The sequence below is a fragment of the Pantherophis guttatus genome, chromosome 1 (assembly GCF_059756535.1).
Source record: "Pantherophis guttatus breed Tessera chromosome 1, ASM5975653v1, whole genome shotgun sequence".
NCBI classification, from domain to species: Eukaryota; Metazoa; Chordata; class Lepidosauria; order Squamata; family Colubridae; genus Pantherophis; species Pantherophis guttatus.
The window spans coordinates 308,731,296-308,743,726 of NC_142063.1; the positions used below are offsets into that span (position 1 = coordinate 308,731,296).

The following is a 12,431-nucleotide window of genomic DNA, read 5'->3' on the forward strand; positions in this document are numbered from 1 at the left end:
CACTTTGTGTGATGGTGACTGAGTCACATTTTTGACTGATTGCAGTATCCTGTGGTCATATTGTGATATTTGTGGCCATTTCCAGCAAAAAATTCCCATTGGATTAGTTGAATTTGGATTTATGACCATATGATTTACTTAATGAGTACAGGATTCACTTAATGATTGCAGTGAGTCACTTAACCAGCATTGTAAAAGTTATAAATTCAAGTTTGGAGACACGGTAACTCAATTTACAACCATAGTGATTTACAATCAAAATTCTGGGCTCAATTGTGATCATAAGTAAGGACCCCTATAAATGTGTTTTAAGGCTTGTAACTTAATGCACCTATTTGTATCTGATTCCATAGAAAAATACAAAATGTGCCTCTGTTCCCTGCTGGTGCTGTGTAATTATTATTCTGTCAGCATTACTTGGAAGATAAAGAAAAGAAAGACTTGAGAAAAGTTTGGCCTCCTAAAGCAGAAAGTTTTTTCCCCTACAACTGCTTGTTTTGGCTTTTCTCATGGGGTATTTTGCTCTATAATATCGTATCATTGTCCTAAAGATAGTGAGTAGGTTAACCTTATGATTCTTTGACTTTTGGAATCAATATTTTAAAATTGGAAAAAGCCACACGGGTCATTGAATCCTGGCTCCTATTCAGTGTAGAATCCAAATTAAAACATCCCTCTCCTAAAATTAACCTCTCTTAAAATTTATCCAACAAAGAATAGCCTAGCACTTTTTTGTTTAATTGGTTTCATATTAAACAGTGCTTACCTTTAGGAATATGTGACTCGAATTTTTTTCTATGAGACCAACCAGATTCCATTTTAGGATTGGAATTAATTGAAGGAGCTGCTACCACTGAAGCCATATTATGACTTTTCATTCTGTTCAAGTGATTTTAGTTTAATTACTACTCCATCTAAAATACTTGTTCAATATGCTGAGAATTGTAAACCAACATACTTGAAAGATGCCAGTATTTCATTTAGCTTTCTGCTGATAGAGAAAACCCATGCTCCCTTTCTTCACACAGTCAACATACCCAGCTGCCTTGAAGCCTTTCTTTCTTTGAGCTCAATGCTCTTTACCCTAGGTAGAAGCTAGCTGGTAATTGAACCAGTTATCAGTTTAGTAAAATTACTTCTCTTCTTAGTTCTGATTTGGCTTCTTCTCCAGGGAGGTTGTTGGCTGAACTTTGAACTAGAACACTCCTGTTAGAGATGGTGAATCCTCAACAATTGTTGCAAAACTCCTGATAAAATTCCACTGAGCTATAAAAGCAGAGGTGCTGAATAAGCATCAGATACTATCTTTTAATATTTTATTTAATAATAATAATATATTACATTTATATACTGCCTTACTCGCAGTGACTATTTTTATAATAAAAAATATTACTATAAAATTTATTATTATAAAATTATATTTAAAACATTGCTTACCAAATTTAATAGACCTATCTAATTTACTAACAAGTTGGTTTAAATGTAAAATAACAAATATGGTTAATTTACAAGCAAAATATTAAAATAAAGCATTTCTTATAATTTTGAAAAGGAAACAGAGATAATCCATCCTTCCATCCATATGGCAAGGAATATAAACTTGTGAGTAGCAACCAATAAAAACATAGAACATAGAATAACAGGGTTGGAAGGGGCCTTGGAGCTCCTCTAGTACAAGCTCTTGCTTGAGCAGGAGACCCTAAACAATTCTGGGCAAATGGTTGTCCAATCTCTTCTTGAAAACCTCAAGTGATGGCGCACCCACCACTTATGGAGACAAGCTGTTCAACTGGTTAATTGCTCTCACTGTCAGGAAACTTCTCCTTTATTCTAGATTGGTTCTCTTTGATAATTTTCCACCTATTACTTCTTGTCCTGATCTCTAGTGCTTTGGAGAATAGGTCGATCCCTCTTCTATGTGACAGCCCCACAAGCATTGGAAGACTGCTATCATGTCACCAGTAGTTATTCTCTTCCTTAGACTAGACATACCTAGTTCCTGCAGTTGTTCATCATACAGTTTAGCCTTCAGACTCCTTATCTTTGTTGCTCTTCTCTGCACTCTTCCTGGAGTCTTAATGTCCTTTTTGTATCGTAATTAGAACTGGATCCAGTACTTCAAGTGCGGTCTTACTACTGCATTATAAAGTGATATTATTACTTCATGTGATCTTAATACTATCCCTCTGTTGATGCAGCCTAGGACTGCATTGGCTTTTTTTGCACACTGCTGCATCATATTTGTTTACTAGGACAATTAGATCCCTCTCACAGTCACTACTGTTGAGCCAAATACCACCCGTTTTATACCTGTGCATTTGGTTTTTCTTGCCTAAGTGTAAGGCCTTTTTTCCTCCCTCGCTGCTCAGATATTCCACCGATTGGGCTATGATCCACTCTCATTGGACTGACTGGGTGCCATTCAAACTTCCTCTACAGCCTGGTCACGCCCCTTTCTTCTGCGCATGTGCAGTCTTTTCACTCAGTCACAGGTGATTAGACTGGTGTGCCTTTGTTCTTAGGTTAAATTGTTTCAAATAGCAGGATTTTTAGTTAATTTTTGTTCGGAGAGTTGTGGATTCAAAGAGATACAATATATCAGTGCTCAGCAGCTTCGGCGTTTCCCGGCTGGGGCGCCTGCTGCTTTCAATCATTTCTGATACTATTTAGCGCTACGCGGCTTTGGCGGTTTCCCAGCTGGGATGCCAGCCGCTTTGACAGTTTATTGGGACAGCGCGAGGAAGGAGGACCTTGCAACGGTCCTAAAGCAGCCGTTTGAGCCGCGAGCGAGGAGAGGGTTATTTGGCTAGCCAGTAAGACCGCCCTTGCTCTCGCAACTCTCCGCTTTAAATTTTTAGCTTTACAAGCGGCTTTGGAGTCCCTGCATTGTAAGCAAACTCCATACACCAGCAAAGCAATTCTCAACGAAGTTTTGACAAAAGAGGCTGCATTTGAAGCCGAGTCGGCTTGAGGTTCCGATCTCGCGCTTGTATTTGATCTGCTCCTTTAGCGCCTACCCGCCTATTGCTTAGAGCGGTCAAGGGCAGCTTTTCAATTAAGTCGTTGATGGACCATTTACAGTGATTGTGAGGAGCCATTTACAGACGCTGTCTGGCATTGTTTGATCTCCTGGATACTACTATCAAAGGAAAGTATAATCTCTTTGTTATCTTAATTATTTTATAAACAATGGCAGAGGTAAATATTTCATCAGAGTTAGATCAGGAGGATTCACCTCCTAGGGCACCATCCCCTAAGCCTAATAAATCTAAGAAGGGCAGAGCCAGGACCAGGGATATTTCTGAGCAATCCATGTCCAGGCAAGGGGACAGACCTTCCAGAGATGATTTACGCAGACATAATGCTCTTGAAAAACAGTTCAATAGAGCCAGACTGGCAGCTCAAGCTATTCCTCAAAGAGAGGTTCAGGAGGTGATTTTACCTCAGACTACTGAAAAAATAATATACCCTGAAATAGATGAGGAAGCAATGATTTGGCAGCAGGCGGATTTACCATCAGAGAATCAAGGCTTGTCTATGGCTGCTAAGCCTATGAATACAGAATCTCAAAGCACCACAGTGGGGTCAGTTCAACAGCCTTTTGTTAAGGCTGCTCCTGAGGCCACATTCACTCCTATGGCAGCTGGCCTACGTGTTGGAGAAGGTCTATTACAGAGTCAGAATTTGGATTTTCAAGCCTTACTTTCACAAACATTTTCTCGCATTTTCCAAGCAGGATTGCAACAATCAGGTTTATTAACAGAACCTATACCACCAACCTCTTACAATGTGTCTCAAAATACTATGCAACATTCTGTAGTCAATTGTAGTCAATTTGAGGAGGAAAATCCAGAATCAGACTATTTGAATGATTTTGACTTATCAGATGAGGAGGAGGTGGATACAGATAAGCCTACCTTTCAAGGACTTTTCAATCCTAAACTTTTTAAGTCTCTGTTACGTAAGGCAAGGATTGCTACCAATATGGAACAGAGTAGGGACAAGAATTTGGATCCAAATTCCCAATCAGAAAAGGCTAATAGTTTATTTCCAGTCCCTCCAATTGATTTGGACTATGTGCCTTTGCCAGAATTGTTTTCTCAAGTCATTAAGAAACCGTGGAATCGACCTGGTTCAATTTCTGGACCCAATACATTTGATAGAAAGCTTTATTGTAGCTCCCCTGAATTGGATGCTCTTTTACAGTTACCTGCGGTAGATGAGCCCGTGGCCAGTCTCACTTCACCATCGGTGTTGGTCAGTGATGCTGGAGATGGTCTAAAATTGGAAGACAAAAGAGCAGAGATGATTTTCAAAAAAACACATCAGGCTGTCGCTTGGGCAATCAGGGCGGCTACATCTGCCTCATTTTTCAACAGAGCCTCATTAACTTGGCTCCGTCAATTAAAAGAGGAGATACCTCCCCAAGATGTCAAATTTATGCAAAATGTGACTAAGTTAATAGCTGCAGCAGAATATTCAGCTGATGCAGCTCTGGACGCAGCCAAATTTGCATCAAGAGCGTTGGCCTCAGCAGTTTCATCTAGGCGTCTTCTCTGGCTACGCCAGTGGAGAGCTGATATGAAGTCAAAATGGCGCCTTACTGCGGCACCATATCAAGGACAGTCCTTATTTGGGACATCATTAGAATCGATTTTAGTGGAAGGTCGAGATAAAAAGAAAGTACTACCATCTTCATATAGGCGCAATGATAGACGTTTTTCACCATATCCAAGACAGTCCTTTCGGACAGAGCAGGGACCTAGTGGTCCCAATTATCAAAGATTCCCTACTCAACATTATTCTTCCTTTTCGGATAGAGCATCCTTTCGAGACAGGGGAAGACGTCAGGCAGGTTTCAAACGTCCTTTTAGGGGAACGGGTTCTCGCTCGTTCCGCAGAGGAAAATGACTCGACAACCCCTGTACCCGTTGGAGGGAAGATCCAGTTGTTTTGCAACGAGTGGAAACTTTCAACAACAGACAATTGGATTCTTCGTACAGTGACGGACGGACTACAACTGGAATTCACGTCACCACCTCCAATGTTTTTCCTTCAATGTCCCTTTTCAAACATCCCTTTAAAAAGACAACTAATGGAGTTGGAAATTCAACATTTACTTCAAATAAAAGCAATAGAACCAGTACCTCAACATCAAATACACAAAGGATTTTATTCAATTCTTTTTCTTGTGCCCAAAAGTTCGGGAGGATGGAGGGGCATCCTCAATCTAAAGCGATTAAATCTCCATGTGAGGTATCGCCGTTTCAAGATGCATTCCCTCAGGTCACTGCTAGGATGTATCCGGTCCAACGATCTTATGCAATCCATCGACCTGAAGGAAGCATATCTACATGTACCGATTTATCCAACACACAGGCAATTTCTCAGATTTGCGTATGCAAATCGCCATTTTCAATACCGATCTATGCCTTTTGGCCTTTCATCGGCTCCAAGAATATTTACGAAGTTAATGGCAGCAGTAGCTGCAACACTAAGGGAGAAATCAGTAAGAATTGCCTGTTATCTGGACGATATTTTAATCCTGTCGTCATCAGTACATCAAGCAGAACTGGACAGACAGACAGTTCTTCAAACATTGCAAAATCATGGCTTGACTATCAATTGGAACAAAAGTCAGCTGGAACCAACAACCCGAATATTACATCTAGGGGCAGTAATAGATTCCAGGCAGGGAATAGTGTATCTTTCCCCAGAGCGCCAAGCCAGCATTCGAAAATTGATAACTCAAGTCTTGTCTCTGAGAACTGTACCTTTGATTCTGTTGTCTCAACTATTGGGAAAACTGATTTCATGCATAAACATTGTGCCTTGGGCTCGACGACACTCTCGTCAGTTACAATGGCTTCTGTTGCCCTACCAAAAGCAGGGCACGGCGGATTCTCAGTTCAAAATAAAGCTGTCTCCGATAGTGAAACTATCATTAAAATGGTGGATATCACCAGCCCTGAGAGCGGGAACACTATTTATAGAACCACCAAGGATCAAGTTGACCACGGATGCCAGTCTGATAGGATGGGGAGCCCATCTTGGGTCTCAACTAGCACAGGGAAAATGGTCTCAGGTAGAGAAACAGTACAATATAAATTTCCTAGAATTAAGAGCAGTCAGATTAGCACTAAGACATTTCCATCAGGAAGTAGCGCAGAAACATGTATTAGTTCTAACAGACAATATGGCCACAAAGGCTCATCTGAACAGACAGGGAGGTACGAGATCAAAATTGCTCATGAACGAGACAGAAAAACTAATGGCATGGGCAGAGAGATATATAATGTCGATAAAGGCGGAACACATATCGGGTTCCTTAAATCAACAAGCAGATTGGTTAAGCAGGGGGAGCATAGATCAGGCAGAATGGAGATTGAATCCAAAACTATTTCTACAAATAGTAAACAGGTTCGGGAAGCCGATGGTGGATTTGTTCGCCACGGAAAAGAATACACAACTTCCGAGATTTTTCTCAAGATTCCCAACGCCAGGAGCGGAGGCTCTAGATGCTCTGCGAAGTCCTTGGCCTCAGGGACTTTTATATGCATTTCCCCCCATTCCCATCATTCCACTTGTCATAAGGAAAATGATGATGGAAAAAGCAGACATCATTCTAGTGGCACCATACTGGCCTCGCCGAGAGTGGTTTGCGGATCTGAAAGATCGTTCAATCGATCAACCATGGAAGTTACCAGTGGGCAGACGGGATCTGAGTCAAGGAGCAATTTATCATCCAAACCCAGACTGGCTACAATTGACCGTCTGGCGTTTGAACGGATCTGTCTCTTGAAAGATCAGTTACCACATGATGTAATAGATACTATTCAAGCGGCTAGAAGACCAGCAACAGTCCGCATTTATAATGCATCCTGGAAAAAATTCGCTAAGTGGGCAGTTGAACAACATACAGATCCTACAACTGCATCAGTACAAGATGTTCTTAAGTTTTTACAATCTGGTTTTAAAAAAGGACTTGCACCAGCTACTCTCAGACGTCAGGTAGCTGCATTAGCTACAGTGCTTCATTCTGACAGGGGACATTCGTTGTCTCAAGACCCTAGAATTAGATCATTTTTACATGGGGCTGTAAATTTAAGACCACCAACAGTACATAGATACCCAACTTGGGATCTCAATTTAGTATTACAATCATTGACACTAGAACCTTATGAACCTATTAAGGAAATAACATTAAGACATCTTACAATGAAACTAGCTTTTCTATTAGCGATTACGTCGGCTAGAAGAGTATCTGAATTAGCAGCATTATCTATTCGGCAAGATCTGTGTATTTTCTTTCCGGACAGAGTGGTTATGAGACTGGATCCGGTTTTTATTCCAAAAATTAATTCATTATTTCACAGATCGCAAGACATTGTCCTACCTAATTTCTGCCCAAATCCTAGACATCCATTAGAAAAAAGGTGGCATACATTAGATGTTAGGAGGATATTAAAATGTTACATTAAGAGAACGGCAATTTTCCGTAAGTCGGAGGCCTTGCTGGTATCCTTTTTACCATCTACTATGGGACAGAAAGTATCATCTACAACAGTGGGTAGATGGATTAAAGCATGCATTGCTGCTGCATATAAGTTGCGGGGTTCACAAGTTCCTGAAGGTATAGTTCCACATTCGACACGCAGTGCAGCTACATCAGCAGCTTGGGCCACTCAGGCTTCAATTGATGATATCTGTAGAGCGGCCACATGGTCCTCTATTTCTTCTTTTATCAGACATTACCGAGTGGATGCATTTGCGGCGGCGGATGCATCATTCGGTAGAAGAGTTTTACAAACTGTAATTTCCAACCGGAGCCAGGAGATGGAGTCTAAACCCTCCCAATGAATGAAGGCTTGGGTATGTCCCAATCGGTGGAATATCTGAGCAGCGAGGGAGGAAAAAGGACGTTGTACTTACCTGAACGTCCATTTTATCCCTCCTGCGAAGATATTCCAGCCCTCCCAGTGTACTTCCATCACCTGGCCTGGGTTGGGGTTTCTGTTTTTCTTCCTCTACAGCAAAGATTGGAGTGTATTAAGAGATAACTGGTGAGATACGATACGAAGTCCAGAGGCTGAAAGTGAAAATTAAGAGAGGCGACTTCGTGAAAAGACTGCACATGCGCAGAAGAAAGGGGCGTGACCAGGCTGTAGAGGAAGTTTGAATGGCACCCAGTCAGTCCAATGAGAGTGGATCATAGCCCAATCGGTGGAATATCTTCGCAGGAGGGATAAAATGGACGTTCAGGTAAGTACAACGTCCTTTTTCACATTTTGTTGGATAGGCCCAGTGTTCAAGTCTGTCAAAATCCTTTTGTATTTTGAGCCTATCTTCTAAATATTAGAAGCTTGATGTCATTTGCAAATTTGATGACTTCTTTGATCTCCTCCTCCTCCTCCTAAATCATTTTTGAAGATGTTAAAGAATACTGGGCCTAGGACAGAACCTTGTGGTACCCCACTGCATGCCTCCCTCCATGTAGATGTAGTTCCATTGAGTACTACACATTCAGTGCAGTTGGTCAACCAGTTCTGAATCCATTTGATGGTGGTGCTGTCTGTTCCACATTTTTCTATTTTACAAGAAACAGACTGTTTCTTTGTCAAATGCCTTACTTAAGTTTAAGTAAACTACATCCTCAGTATTTCTCTGATCCACTAATTTAGTCATTTTGTCAAAGAAGGTAATAAGGTGGTCTGTCATGAGTTTTTTAACAAATCCATGTTGACTACTAGTAATAGCTTTGTTCGTTTCTAGATGCTTGCAAATCTGCTGCTTGATCATCTTTTCCAGGATTTTCCGGGTATTGATGTCAGATTGATTGGTCTGTAGTATTCTGGTATGTGATCCATCTGGTCCTGGCAATTGGAACTCGTCTAAAGTTAATAGGCATCCCAACGATGCCTTGGAAGTGATGTCCCAGTGCCTGGAGGCCGTGCAGGTCTGGATGGGGAGAAACAGGCTTCGACTCAACCCTTCCAAGACCGAGTGGCTGTGGCTGCCGGCGTCCCGGTATATCCAGCTGACGCCATCGCTGGTTATTGGGGGTGAATCATTGGCCCCCACGGAAAGGGCCCCCAACTTGGGTGTCCTCCTGGACGCACGGCTGTCTTTAGAAGGGCATATGATGGCCGTGGCCAGGGGGGCTTTTTATCAGGTTCGCCTGATATGCCAGTTGCGCCCCTTTCTGGACCGGGGCTCCCTATGCACGGTGACTCAAGCACTCGTCATCTCTCGTCTGGACTATTGTAACGCTCTCTACATGGGGCTCCCCTTGGGGTACACCCGGAGGCTCCAACTGGTGCAGAATGAGGCCGCGCGGGGGATTATGGGAACGACGGGGCGCTCCCATGTGACTCCTCTCCTGCGCGAGCTGCATTGCCTTCCGGTGGACTTCTGGGTGCGCTTCAAGGTGTTGGTGATCACCTTTAAAGCGCTCCATGGCTTAGGGCCGGGGTACTTACGGGACCGCCTTCTGCCACCAATAGCCTCCCACCGGCCAGTTCACTCCCACAGAGAGGGCCTCCTCAGGGTGCCGTCAGTCAGACAATGCCGGCTGGCGACCCCCAGGAGGAGAGCCTTCTCTGTGGTGGCACCTACCCTTTGGAACAATCTACCCCCAGAGATACGAGTGATCTCCGACCTCTGGACTTTTCGTCGGGCCCTAAAAACTTATTTTTTTCAGTTAGCCGGTCTGTCTTGATTTTATGGTTGGTTTTAAAATTTGATACGGATTTTAAATTGACAAGTTTTAAATTACGGGCCAAATTTATTTAATTATTTTAAATCTATTTTTAACTGTAACTTTATGTATAAATGTTTTTATTTTGGCTGTTCACCGCCCTGAGTCCGAAAGGAGAAGGACAGTATAGAAGTTTGAATAATAAATAAATAAATAGGTGTTCTCTCATCATTTTCTTGCCTATTTTGATTTGTATTTCTGTTCTGTCTTCTGTGGTACTATTTTTGATAGGTTGGACTATTTTTTCCTTTTGCATAAAGATAGATGTAAAGAATGAATTAAATAGTTCCGCTTTCTCTGTACTACCCATTACCTCATTTCCATCTTCTTCCATTAGTGGACTGATAATTTCTTTGACTATTTTCTTGTTCAATACAAGGGACTTCAAGTTCTCCTCATACTTTGAGTGGTAGTATAGGCATCTGAATCCTTTGTTGCTGACCCTGCATTTGCTTCTTAGGTCCCCTATTTTATATTTGAGTTTCCCTTTCTTTTCATAACTTGATTGGTTGCCTTGAGGTTTATGCTTGGTTGGGATTAGATCCTAAAGATTGGTCTCCTTCCCATTCCAGTTTTAGTTTAAAGCCCTTTGGATAAGCCAAAAGCAGTTGTTTTCCAAACATGTTCTTTTCAGCTCTTGTGAGGTGTAATCTATCCTGTGCCAGAAGCCCTTTATGTTGTCTTATATTTATATACTATACTAATACTTTGATGCCATGTAATCCGATTAATTTCTTTGAGGTGAAACTTTTACAAACATTTGGTATGTTCACAGATAAAATGATATCACAGTTACATTGTCTCATTGTGATTCATTGTTACTGTTTTTAGAACAAAAGTGTTTATTTCTTCCCAAAAGAAACTGCTTAAATTTAAATTTTTAAGATTTTTAAAACCTTGAGTTAATATAGATAGAAAGATAGATAGATAGATAGATAGATAGATAGATAGATAGATAGATATAGATATAGATATAGATATAGATGCCCAAATCATTATTCAGCACAATTTAATTAGAGCAAAGGGCTCTATGAAAAGAGACTCCTAAAACAATGGTTGAATTTGCTATTAGAATAGTGTTATAAACCCGAAACAGTAGTTAAATATTTCTGCTAATAATTGATGGTTTAGCTGGTTTACATGTCCCTGGATTCAAACTGTTTTTAGGAAGACAATCTGGGAACTGAATTATTAGCTAGCCACTATTAAAATAAAATGGCATAAAAAAGATATAATTCAGATATATTTGCAGTCCTTCAGGAGATAGCAGAGTTAAATTTATTGCTTTTAATGTTGTAAACTGCCCAGAGTCACCTTACGGTGAGATGGATAACAAGCAAATTTAATAAATAGAATAAAAATAAATACTCAGGTTATTATAGAAGCTAGGAACATGATAGTAGATACTTGATACAATGCTTAAAAAGATGATATCAGACAACTAAAACCCCAAAGTTACAGCATGTGAGAAATGTCTGTTAGGGAGATATTTATTTGTTTGTTTGTTTATTTAGTTATATGCTGCCTACCTCTCTGTCAAGGGGGCTTGAATTGGAAATATAGGGCTTTAATGATTTTTTTTTTTTAATGGAGGATGATAAAGTTTTTACAATATGTCAAAGTGGTTTGTACTACTAGCTTTGGGACAGGATTTCTGTATCGGGGTCTTGGTCACAACATAGCATTTATACAGATACATGGTAAAATTAAGAAATAGGTCTCAAATGTGTTTGGTTTAAATATGTCTAGACCTGAAAAGATTGTAGAGTCTTGCCTGTTTCACTTTGCAACATCCTAATTATATGGCTCTAAATTTTGAAATCCATAGAATAGTTAGTTTTGAATAATATTGTCATTCAGTGTGTGTGGGGAGGGTGCCAAATATTTTTTTTTAATGTTTTAGACTTAGTGTAGAATTAGGATACTATTAGATTCAGTTGCTAAGTAGAAATGAATTTTTTGTCAGGCTTCAGAAATGGAGCTCTTGATGATAGGAATAGTGTATCTAATATTATCCAGTTATTTCCTAGGAGAGAGCTATGAGGATGCAGAAGAGAACGCCTCTTTGGATGCTGATGAAGCGATTCCTGAAAAGCCATGCCCAGTACAGATAGTTCTTGCTCATGAAGACGATCACAACTTTGAACTGGATGAATCGGCATTGGAGAGAATCTTGCTTCAGGAACATATAAGAGACCTCAACATAGTAGTAGTTTCTGTTGCTGGTGCATTCCGTAAAGGCAAATCATTTCTCTTGGATTTCATGCTTAGGTATATGTATAACAAGGTGGGTAACTGAACTGCTGAACATTTATACTACTTTGAGAATAATTAACAAAAGTGTATTCCTCTTAAGATTTGTTTTATTGTGCTCCAAAATGTCTAAAGAGTTCATATTTCTAAACATTATGAAGGGAATTTGCTAATTAATGTTAATATTAATTAACATAGTTGGTAACCATACATTAGAACTAAAAAACAAAACAGTATACAGTATGCCATTTACACAGGAACTACTTGTAATTAAGTAACACTTTATTGTAGTGGAAAATATTCGGTTCAAAGTACTATATTTTTCCAATATCAGTTTCGCAATCTATTGCAATGCTCAGATCTTCTAAATTACTTATGAAAGATAAAATGGAATGGGTTATGATAAATGAAATAGTTTGTT

At 40.2% G+C, this 12,431-nt stretch overlaps 1 protein-coding gene across 5 annotated transcripts in view; it reads left to right on the forward strand.

Annotated features, from left to right (window-relative positions):
* The window catches only part of ATL2 (atlastin GTPase 2), a 46,587-nt gene that overhangs the window by 13,427 nt on the left and 20,729 nt on the right, over positions 1 to 12,431 (forward strand). For 3 of the 5 annotated variants that reach the window (XM_034427469.3, XM_034427468.3, XM_087888173.1), the window contains exon 2: positions 11,788 to 12,044. In XM_034427469.3, coding sequence (XP_034283360.1) covers positions 11,788 to 12,044 — 257 coding nt within the window. Of the gene's footprint in view, positions 1 to 11,776; positions 12,045 to 12,431 lie in introns of all 5 variants that reach the window. The other 2 variants (XM_087888179.1, XM_087888165.1) reach the window with 1 other exon arrangement.